This window comes from Schistocerca gregaria, chromosome 3 (assembly GCF_023897955.1).
Source record: "Schistocerca gregaria isolate iqSchGreg1 chromosome 3, iqSchGreg1.2, whole genome shotgun sequence".
In the NCBI taxonomy this organism is placed as follows: domain Eukaryota; kingdom Metazoa; phylum Arthropoda; class Insecta; order Orthoptera; family Acrididae; genus Schistocerca; species Schistocerca gregaria.
The window spans coordinates 885,277,411-885,290,079 of NC_064922.1; the positions used below are offsets into that span (position 1 = coordinate 885,277,411).

At 37.7% G+C, this 12,669-nt stretch overlaps 1 protein-coding gene across 3 annotated transcripts in view; it reads right to left on the reverse strand.

Moving 5' to 3' along the window:
- The window catches only part of LOC126355072 (tuftelin-interacting protein 11), a 146,741-nt gene that overhangs the window by 28,763 nt on the left and 105,309 nt on the right, over window positions 1-12,669 (reverse strand). For all 3 annotated transcript variants that reach the window (XM_050005244.1, XM_050005245.1, XM_050005246.1), the window contains one exon: window positions 10,360-10,601. In XM_050005244.1, coding sequence (XP_049861201.1) covers window positions 10,360-10,601 — 242 coding nt within the window. The remainder of the gene's footprint in view (window positions 1-10,359; window positions 10,602-12,669) is intronic.

Consider the following 12,669-nt stretch of genomic DNA (forward strand, 5'->3'; position numbering starts at 1 on the left):
AGAAACAGCCATGTTTAAATTTGTCTTTGAAATTTTTAATCAGACATTAACTGCATTTGAAAATAAGAATACAGTCTCTCTAGAGGTATGGGATTTGAGTAATGCTTTTGGCTGTATCCCCTATGACACCTTACTAGACAAACTATAGTATTATAGAACAAATAATACAGCACTAGAAACTATTAATTCATATCTAAGTAACAGGAGGCAATTTGTGTCAATTCAAAATAGGCATTCTTCCTTGAAGAAAGCCACTTATGGTGTGCCTCAGGGCTCTGTCCTTGGACCATTCTTCTTCAGTGTTGCAGTCAACGATTTACCACATTATGCTGCACTTCAGTCAGTTATCTGATATGCAGGCAACACAACTTTAATCACCTCAGGTCGAGATATGTTAAGGTTACACCAGAAATCACAGTACACCCACTCCTTAACGTTAAACTGGTTCTCATCTAATAAACTACTGTGCAATCCAGAGAATACTCAGCACCTGATGGCAGGACTAGCTACAGACATAGAAGCAAAATCTGTAAACTGCTTTGTGACCTGCATTTATTATAAAACACAGGACTCTTTCAACTGAGAGCCCATCTTCGTTTATGTATCTAATTATTATACTTCACTGGTCCTTATGCAGAATATGGTGCAGAATCTACTATTGACAAATATTTAGAATAAATAACTTTATTAAATATGTTTTGGGTCACTGACCTCCTCAAAAGACATATTTAACCTTCATAAGTTGCTAGTGAGAAGTATGAAGTAAATCTTTTTCCTGAGTCACCTGGTCAGCTAAAAAAAGAATCACACCTTGCAATTATTTCCAGACAAATTATGATATTTCCATTTTTTGCACAAACATTTCTTTGTCTCCACAAAGTGTTAGACCCCTAGAAGCTAGGACAACAAAAATCCAGATAGGTCAGAGTTTCATAAATTTTCTCTTCTGATCCCAGTTGTAGGCTGTCTGATATGCACCTGAAGAAACAAACAACACAGGGTTGCCAGAACAGATGTTCTCTACATGTGTTCGTTCATTGCTGTTTGTGAGCACTTCTAATATCACTTTTTGATGAGTGACTCCAATAATTTGTTCAATATTGAACTGTGACTCCACATGTTTTAGAAGCAAAAAAGATGTACAAAACATTTTGAAACGCCACACAATTGCAGCCAGTGCCTGCTTGCTAAATCTTTCCAAAAGTTCAGTACTGGTGTGTACAACAAATTAATCCTCATTTTATTACAGAGATGTACTATAATGATGTTAAGTACCAGCAGGTCAAATAGTCCAAAGACTGGATAGTCATGAAACAGATAGTCAAGAGTCCACTGTACTTTGATTACATCAAATACAACAGAACCAACTTCACCAAGGCATGTTAGTACTCGAATTACATACTTTAATTTTAAATAGAGAACCACATGAAATGTTGTGTATGACAGCAATGAACTATCAATGAATGAAGAATTGAACAACACACCACACACAAGATCTTGTAGACTATGTGATTACATGGAGAGTAAGGCTGTGTCTGACAGAGAGTGCCCTGCTGGTGCACTCAGAACACACTGTTGCCACTGCGATCAGCTGTAGTCAAACAGAGGGCAGACAGGATGCAGCTATCCAGTTGTTGAACTACGCTCGTTGGGAGCGAATCAGCTGCTGTCCAAAAAACATGAGTAACAGTTCGCATGCCAATCAAATGTTGCCTTTATTCAAACTCGCTTAGAGGGAACAAAAAAAGTAGAAACATAAAATTAACACTAAACCACAAGATGACAGGGAATTTCACTGTCTTTGCGGGGAGCTTTGGTCTTGCGAACACCGTTTCTTCAGTTATTTATGAATGTCTTGCCAACAACTGGGAACATTCCACAAACTCATTTAAACAAAAATCTCAAAAAATCAAATAAACAAGAGAAAGCCACAGGTTCACAGGAAAGACTTGTCAATTTGTTTCAGGTAAGCACTTTATTTATGATGATTCTATATCTACATCTACATCCATACTCCGCAAGCCACCTGACCGTGTGTGGCGGATTGATTCTTCTGTCACTGTTTGGTAGAATATTATTTATGACAGATATTTATTGCATTATTGTATTATTATTATTATTATTGTTGTTGTTGTACTGTTGTATTATTGCATTGTATTGGTATTTATTGTAGAAACCATTTAGTTTATTTTATTACTTACTGTACCTGTACATTTTCAAAAACAGTTATTATCATAAAACATTGAACTATATGAATAAAATATACACTGAAAAATATTGTCAGCACTGTATACAAACAAGTGCGAACTACAGGTCAATCAACAATTGTCTACACTGAAACAAACTTTTGCCTTCTCATACATTTCTCTGGTGCGAGAAAAGTCACTGGAAGATTCCCGATTCAAAAATTGCAACTGTGACCAGCACTACATTGTGACACCACTGAGCTGAGTGATAAAAGGACTGCTGGGGATACAAGTGGTGGTGTTTCTTGTGATTGCAGCCACATTTTTATTTATTTCTTTTCGCTTTGTTTCCCCCGCCCCAGGTGGTCCCAGATGAGGGATTGAATTATGCTTCTTCCTCTCAATCCCAATCATCAGGAAAATATTTCTGTTTTCTCTGACTCTTCAACACATTTGATATTTATGATGTGGCAACTGTGTATCAGGAAGAAACTCCATATAACCTGCTCATGGACAATTCTGATACTTCTTGGCTCAACTGGTGCCTCCCTTTACGAATTTTAAGTATTTGCTGTAGCAGTCTCCTGTTTTGCTCAAACAGTCTCTCCTGTCTGTCACACCATAAGCAAATTATTTCATTTCATCCGCCACATTTACAACAAACAAACAGTACATTTGGTTCCAGATATTTGGCCACTGGTGATTCAGACCAGACCATTGCTTTTTCATTCCACATGCGAATGGCAACTCCCTCAAGCTAAGTCAGATATGTGTGTGTCAAGACCTCTACGACATTTCACATCCACTGTATTTATCTCAACCAGCAGAGAAAGTCTGGAAGAAAATTGAGATGGTACTAATGGAACGGTGACAATTCCCTAACAGCACTGACAACGTAGATGGGAAGCATATTAGAATCCTAAAAATAGTGAATCCTAAAAATAGTACCTCAAATTATTTTTGTTACACAAACTTTTTTTCAATGTCTGGCTTGCAGTTATTGGTCACAGTTTCATGGTTATTGATATGGGTCACTATGACAGACACTGTGGCAGCGTAAGTTTTTAAATTTCTGAATTTTTATGGAAGTTGAGATGAGGAATATGCATCAGCCTTCAAAATCATGCCCGGGCACAAGTATGTCCATTTGTCCTGTACTCACAGGTGAAGAAAGGTTCCCCGAATCAGCTGCCCTGTAAGACCCTTCAAAAGCAGTTTTCAATAAACAAATATGCAAGGGCTGGTGTGTGCTGAAAAATGCCTTCAGTATACTCACTCAAGGGTGATGCTATCTAAGGCCTATAGACTTACAATCAATACAGCAGAAACTGTTGTCAAAACGGTATATTTGTAGCTTAAATTGTCCTACAATGACACCACTAGTTTGTGCAAACCCATTATTATTTCAACTGAACTGTACTGTACACTACAGTCTGAAATACACTTGCGTCAGATTTCTTCCTTCTTGCTGCCTTTTCATCGCATTTTTATAATCACAGTGTCATATTCTCGTATCGTACAAAATAAATTTCCAAGCACCAACACAATCATTCTTTCTATTTCTGCTGCCATCTTGTACACATTTGCCTGCCACAGATTTTGTAGAAAATCACAAGCTGCCAACTGCACAATACAGACAAGGGCAGGCTAATGTGGGCACCCACCTACTCTTTGACCAGGAGGAAGCTGTAGCATGCATCCGCGCAACACAGAGAGAGCGGCGGGTGCCCACACAGGTTGTGCGCTTTCTGTTTGAAAAAGCTTTATTGTGCTTGTACATGAAAAACGTTATAAAGGTAGACTAGTAGTAAAATAAGAATTTAATGACAGGTACAATTATTTGTCAACACTTTGCCAATAAATTATCAAATGCCTGAATGCTGATGTAATGAACATTAAAATTATACTTAAAAAAACGATGGCAACATTTTTCTGGCCCAAAAATTTTGCTGCTCTGTACAGCTACAAATGCTGCACCTGCCTAAATATGGCCTCGACAGTACTAACATCCTATAATTTCTTTACATTTACAGTGTTGTATATTGCAAATATTTAAACCACAAATATCTCAAATGACAGGCAGGCAATGCAGAGGTTAGTTTTGTTTATACAGGTGTCAAGAATTGTCTCCAAATTACACACCATTGTTAATGATCTGTTTATAATATTCAAATTAATTCTGCTTTCATATGATGCAGGATAATTAACCCTTTCACTGTTACAGATGTGCTCTCTGCATTCTGTGTTGAGGAGTCTTTTGTTATGCTGTACTGCTCGCCAAATGCTGGTGTGTCTGCAGAGAGACAGCGTTCCACCCAATACAAAATCATCTGAATCATTATTTTATTAATTATTAGGTGAAAAAATTGGAATTTTGCGCATCTTAGAGTCTGATATCTTCTCTCAATAAAAAACTGAATTTCTTTTCGTTGCCCATCAAAACTTAGTGTGCTGTGTAAAATTAAGTAAAACATTCTATGGTATTTTAAAGAGTCTATAGAGGTAAAAACACATTGGTAAACCTTGTGTGTAGTTGATTTTAGCTCATATGTTGCATCAGATGAAATGTAGAAGATATCAAAATTTTATTTAAAACAGAGAGCTGAACGATATCTCATTTCATTCTCAAGTTATTGGGTTTTATATCTGAAGGATGGCCATGTGCAATGCACCCATCCACCTCTCTGCACATCACAAATCATGAGGGCATAACAATCACCATGTCACATAAACAATTTAAGATATTCAAACAAGGTTTTCTGCAGATGATAGCATACTGACACACACACATGTTGTATGATAAATACACGAAATTTTTTTATTCACTTATATACATGTGGATGTAATTTGTCTGCAACAGTGAGTGATCAACAGCTCAGATGAATACAGACATCCACAGCATGGTAGGAAGACCAAAGCAGCGCACTTATGTATGTCCACAGCATCTGGGGAACGGGTAGCAGGACATGTCTAGACACCCAACGCAGCAAAAGTGTTAAGGAATATTAATCAAGAGACAATCTTGAGAATTAAAGAGACTAAAATATGAGGACTGATGGTGGTTCTAATGTGGTAAGGCACACGATGGCCAGGCGATCAGAATGCCCTTATAAAAATAATCTACACAGATATAGTTACATATTTCGAAATTCATACTGTGAAAATGATATTGTCAACTGCTAACTCTGATTCACACTAAGTCATACATTCTCCTTTCCAACACACAAAATAGTCTCTTTCTACGGTCAGCAAAGAGGTTAAGTCTTTTGAGCCTTCCAGTAAAGTTAATCCCTAATTAGTGGCAATATTATGTTCTTAATTCTTATATTACTTTGTCTGGTTTCTATAGCACACATCACCACTAAGTTAGTACATTAAAAGCTCACTTGTCAGTACCAACCATTACTGAATCTGAATATTACATAAATACTGCAATCCCTTCTGATGCTGCAACAAGCACAACAGATTTATGATGCCCAGGTGACACCTTAGGTAGCTCTTCTATGCACGTGATTGATTGTAAGAGCTAAAGGCATGCTAGCAGCAACTCGTGCTCACACATGCGCGCAGCTTGCATCAGTGCAGGTGACCACCCACCACAAAATGCCTCCACAGCTGTGATGCTGGCAAAGCGTGTGTGATGTAATGTCAGTGGAGGATTGGACCAAATATTGGTCTCTCTCAGTTCACCATGGTTAACCTTGGTAGTCTGTAATTATTCAGGCTAGGGTGACAGACACAGTGAAGGCAAGTTTGTATAGTATGCATGTTATTGTAACCTTTATTTGTGAGTAAATTGGTAAAAATTACTAATACCTAATTACTAGTACTAGGTGTCATCAGCCGAGAATAAGCCCTTATACTTGTAAATATACTAATATGGACAACGAATAATAGTCAAAACATGTAATTTGGAAAACTGTGACTGGATTGGATATAATTTATTAAATAAATATATGAGGCAGCCACCCTGACAACACACTGTTGTCTCTCAAGTGATCAAATCTCAAACTAACTTGTGAAACTGATATAGTATTTATCTCATCAGCACAAGGCCACAAGACTGATTTCTTCAGAAGATACACTGACCTGGTACACAGCAAATAAATTTTATGCAATTTTTAGTCAATTGGCTGAATTGTTAAATGGAGCATTAAGCTCACTGAACGAGGTAGGAGTATCTGAGAAACCCATCATCAAATGAGCTCCAAAAATCTTTTAAGCAATAATACTAGCGAGAGGATCCTCATTCCACAATTTAGCTAAGTTAAGTAATCTTACACTGACAGTAATCTTTAACACAGATGGACTTATCTGAAGAACATTTAAATTCTACAACTGCTGCCTCCTCTCTAATCTGCTAAACATCAAATGTAATTATGAAGTTATTGAAAAACAAAAAGAGCAGCAGAAAACTGCAAAAGAAAAAAATCTTTATATGAGAAGACCTCAGCAGCCAGAGGCTGTGGTCATGTATACAAGAGGTGTGTGTGTGTGTGTGTGTGTGTGTGTGTGTGTGTGTGTGTGTGTGTGTGGTCTAATTCTGATAAAGACCTTTTTGGCCAAAAGCTTACTTGTTTGACAGACTCTCTCTCTCTCTCTCTCTCTCTCTCTCTCTCTCCTTTTAATTTTTTTATTTATTTTATTCCTCCCCCCCCCCCCCCTCTGCGACTGACTCAGCATCTCTGCTATAAGGCGAGTACCAATCTATCCTTTTCATAATATTGTCATTAAACAAGAAGAGTTGCAAGGCATTTCCATCAGTGGTTTGATGCTGTTTGTTCTCTTGCTCATTATGGTGTGATATATAAAATTGTGTATGAGTCTAGGAAACAGCTTGGAAACCAATGACCTTAGTTACACTGATTATATTATGCTTCCTGATTGTGCCACAAGTATCTCAAGGTCAAGATGATGCTTTTGTTGGAGAGCTTACTTACAGCATACATATTTCCAACAGCAGCTCTGAGCACACATTGGTGGAAGTGCAGAAGAGCTTATGAAGCAGATAATTCTTATAGTAAAGAAAATATGTGCTGTTCCATGAATACATAGGACTCACTCATTACAGAGATAATCAACTATTAAAACCCTGTTAGAGGTGAAAATGCGTTACATACATTAACTTTACCAAGAATAAAAGGCTCATTAGCATCCACTAATATACCTCATTATCATAGGGCTGCGCAGCAGCAAGTAGATGGAGCACATTTTGAATGTATAACAAATGTATATTGATATAGCAGCACTCTGTATGTTGGTAGAGAGGCGAACCAATCAGGAATGAAATGTCTTACACACGAACAACAGTCTGCTTTCAGCCATCTTACCATTAACACTGAGATGAAATCAATTTTGAAATAATGTTGTTGTATGCAGAGCCATGAAGGGCTTCCTATTCCTCCATGCGGAGCCTGAATCCTCTTAGATTGCAGTGCAAAACAGTAGCCACATAAATGGTGAGACTTCTCTACACATCAAGTTGCTGACCTTGCAATGAAGGGGGAAGCTGATGAGGGGCAATATCATCTCTGTCATCATCGTCAATCATCAGAAAAAGTTAGTACTGAACGACGGGTTAAATGCATATCCAGATGATAATTCAGAACTTTTATGTTGTTGCTTGTTGAGGAGCTTTGCTGTATGGTGATCTCATTACTTAATCCACAAGTACAGAGTGTATACACAGACAAGGAAAAAAAAAGTCCAAGTTTTTTCCTGGATTTCCCAGCTCAAGACCTCAGCAGCCAGAGACTGTGGTCATGTGAACAAGAGTTGCATTTTTTACCCAAGTGAAAAAACAGTCAACTCCTGGTGAACACACATTTTTTCTGTGTTAAATGACAATGTACTTTCCCTCGCAGCTGTAAAACCTATCAATCACTTGAATGGTGAAGATTTTATACTGTCACAGAACTTCCCATCACTTTCAGGAAAGAAACCAGGAAAAAACAATGCATTTTGGGAAGACCTTTGATGTATGGAAACATTTACAGTGCATATTTTCATATTACAAACGTGTAAACACGAATTCCACCAAATATAGCACAGTAGCTGCTGAACTATTGAAGTCGAGATTGTGAAGCTCTTTTGTCAGCCAATCATAGTTCATGTTGTGTGATCTCGTCAGCCAATGACAGCGGATGTTCAGAGAATAAGACATGTGATGTAGTCAGCCAATAGCAACATCCTTGTTAAGTAACACAGACAAATTAGTAGGAAAAGATAATGGCTTAAGTTAATATACACACAGTACAGCTACAAGAAAAGCAAAGCTTTTGCATATAGTATTGATAATTGAAAATAATTTTTTAAGGGTGTGGTTACACAAGATCATGAACACACAGCTTAAATTGCAGCAGCTGAATATTTCCGACAAGTATTATCATAAATTTTCACTGCTGTGCAACAAACATTCTGTTGGATACCAGGCTGAATACATGTTTCATCGAGCACTTCGACTTTTTCATAGAAAAGCTAATTAAGTGTGAAATTGCTCAAGAACTCACTTCACACTTTTTTTTAAAGAAGGTTTATACTTTTTGCCATAGTTATTGCACAATTTGTAATCTATGAAAAATTACAATAAATATGAAAAATTTGCCTTGAAACTTGGTCTTTTTATCATTTTACCCTTTAAGATATATCAAACACAATTGTGCCAGTAAAATTATCAATAATGGTATAAATGGCTGGTTGTCTAGGCCCAATTTTTTTAAAGTGACTGGCCCTCATTGTTAAGTTTTGAATGAGAGTCTAAAGCTCCATGATTTAATAAATTCATCACACATTCTCACTCCCAACGTAACTCATCTTTCATACAAGGAAATTTACTTTGAAAGCAATGCTCCTCGAAGCACTACTGGCAATATTTTTCCACAGCCTGGTTGAAATGTAAATAGTTGTGACCTCACACTCATCAAAGTGAGGTCCACAGGAAACATCGAAAGCCGTTTGTTGTTACGAAGTATTCCACAGTCTTTGACTCACAGATACTTGTGTGTGCACTGTGTGTTATTGGAAGTGCCACATTTTCTTTGCAACTAAAGTTGTATTTTGGTGTTAGCCTCTTGCTTCTTTTTTACTGTTGCAATATTATTCTGAAGTGAGCTAAAGTAAAATTCTTTGTCAGAGTATCAGTTCTTACCAGTCAAAATTACAAAAATTTAACTGAAAACTAACACAATGAAAAATCACCCAAATTCTAAAAAAATCCTGGATTTTCTCTCTTATTTCTCCCAGAAAAAAAATTCCCTGATTTTTCCTGGATTTCCCGGTTGTCCTGGCCATATACACCATGCAGGTAGCAATTTCGAGGTTGGGCTAGGTGTGCACCATTCCTCTTGGTTTAATTTGTACATATTAGTTTGGCAGCACCAAGAACGTATTAAATCATGTGAAATTCTTGAATTTCCTAGTCTCACACAAAAAGCTCTTTAGTCCCTACACCATAAAGGTACCTTCACCTAGCCTCGTGTTCATTACAGGTGGAGCACACTCATCCTATGGCCCGAGTGACCTGCCCTTCCTTTTTAACCTTCCCTAAACCTATCCCTCTCCTCCTCTCCTCAACAAAAAAACTATTAGTTCCAAAAGCTAGAAGTGTATCTCTTGCAGATTTGTGTGTGTCTATTGGCAGCACCATACATTTCACCTAGGATATTCTAACTGAGGTCCACCATCATATACTGAGTCCCAACTCTCTAGATCCTTGTATACATACAAGAGGGGACACAATGTTGTCTTACAACAAACACATTCTGACACAGACTGTGGCTGCTACATTTCCTAAGCATTTAAGATTTCCTGGGAGACCCGTAATCTGACCATTCTTTAAACACTGGACATTCCTTTATGGTCCATGCTGCAAGTTGTCATTATTTTCACAGTTTGCATTAGTCCTACAAGGTGCAAATCTTATAAATTCTGGAAATCAGAATACATATTTACCTATAGAAAAGAAAGCAGTAAGGATTGAAGTTAACAAAATTTCAAGTGATGCCAAAAATTATCAAAATCAGAACAAATTTTAACACATGATATATCTGCACTCAAATACTTGGTATATTATCCTCAATGGATGAAACCAGTAAAACCAAGCAGAAGGCACAACAGCATCTGGGTGAAGTTGATATTTCTCCACCAGTAATATTAATAAATTCATCTAGTTTACCTAATAACAGTTCTAATGACTGGCATCCATGCTTCCCAAACCAACTGCTGATAAGGGCCATTTTCTGTCCCAGGCGCATGTCCAACTTCCAATATATCCTTCCAGGTTTGGAAAAGACGTATTGGTTCTGCTGGATTTTCTAAAGCTTTCCACGATTTCAGCTTCTCATGGATCAAGGGTGCAACCAAGCCACATGCCAGCTTCTCCAACTCATACATACGATATTCTTCATAATATCGGTCCTGAAATACCAATAAATAAAATTCTTCACAATTAACAACAAAAGACTAACTATACAACCATACAGGATTATGTAAAACTTGTGAAATAAAAGTAAAGCTTGTAAATTTGTTATTGAGGCTATCTACAATATTCACAATAGTACACAGTGATAGAATATGCAGATGTACTAGCCATTTTGTTTTTGACTACAGATTTTGGTTCATTTCAGACATCCGCGGGTCATGTATATCAACAGAAAACAAACTACACACTTAGGTTATAAATTTGTGGTATACCTCCCAATCTCATACTGAACATTCTTTTGCCTGGCGTAGCACAACAACTCAACATGGCATGGACTCAACAAGTCATTGGAAGTCCCCTGCAGAAATACTGAGCCACGCTGTTTTTATAGCTATCCATAATTGCGAATGTCATCTCAGTGTAAAATGAGTGCAGCTAGCACCTCATGAAAGATTATTTGTCCACATATTGTACATGTATTATGCACAGAGTGTGTCAATGTAATTAAAGCTCAGCCTAATACAATTAGAGGGAACTGACTGTGTCTTCTTTGTAACTGCACTGTTTAATTCATAGTGGCATTTTTGTAATACCATGTTGTAATTAGACAGTGAGTGAATTTCAATATATATGAACAAGAGCAGCAACTTTTGCTAACTAGCACTTCAGTGTTTACATTATAAGGCAGGGGATATATTGGGTATAAAACATGTTGTTAATACAACATTTCAGGATGAGTAGACATTGCAATTATGGGATGCACAATTGAGTAAGTTTTGCAAGTATATTTTTATAATTATGTAACAGTCTGGACATAACACATGTAAAATGTAGATATGAATATCTTTCATGAGGCACTACCTGCAGTCATTGTATACACTGTATAGCTCATTCTCTTTTGGTACACATCACATATGGAAGGTCTGAAATGGACCGAAATCAACAGACAAATATAAAATAACTAGTACAGGTGTGCACTGAGTAACGTAGTTCTTAACATTCCTAACAGCTGTCCAACAACATCTTCACAAAATATTTCTAGTGACAGAATGGATTCAGAAATTGGTTTATGTCTATCTATGCGGTTCCCACACACAGCCAGAAAGACGAACCACCAATGTTTGCAAAATGCCATTCTCCTCACAATAAAAAGCATTTTGAATCTGGGAATTTGCACAACAGTCACTGTTATAACGCAACACACACACTTCTGGACACAATTTAACAAGCTACCATCACATAGGAACTGTAAATCATCATGGGTGCACCAGTCCTGATGTAAATGATTTCTGTGCCCTGTGAAAAGTCCTAGTTGCCTGCAGAACTGGAGTGACACACTGGAAATCATGTAAAGTGTGTACTTCGGGAGTCCAAAGGAATCAACAACTGGTTTGTACCTATCGCTCCTTCTCCATGGTCAAGCTCTGGTGCAACAATATTCTTTCCCACTCTGGGAAAGAAGGCACACACTGCTGCTGAAGGTAGGATGTTAAGCAAGGCACAAGTGCGGAATTGGCAGACGGTGTTAGGCTTCTGACATGATCGGAGCATAGGCTTGCAGTTTTACTCGTGTTGGGATCATGTGCATTATCCATGTACAACCAGGCCAGTGGAGTCTTGGCTGAGTGCTGATTGCAGCATATGCCGGAGAGAGGGAGAGCAGCCGGCAATTGTGTTGGCCTAATGATAGTGGCACGAGGTGCAAACACCACACTGTTCCAAGGCTGTGCTTTGAGTATGCATTCTGCTGTTCAATCGACAGTGAGCATTCACTGGATTCCACCTAGGAGTATATTTCTACAGATCAGTGAAATTAGGTTTTATTGATGCTGGTGATTCCAACTTACTGTACCTCGGGTTGGAATTCTAGTGGGGACAAAATGCTGTTTTTGTTGGAAGTGTTAGTCCAGCCTGCGTTCGGCTTAACATTAAGCCATAAACTGTTTATGGAACATACCTTGTGCCATGTATGAGCACATGTTGGTACAGGTTACTGTCTGTATTCTGATTTCAAGCAGCTGTCTTGATTGGTAGTGTTATTGCCTTGTTATTTCTGGTTTCCTT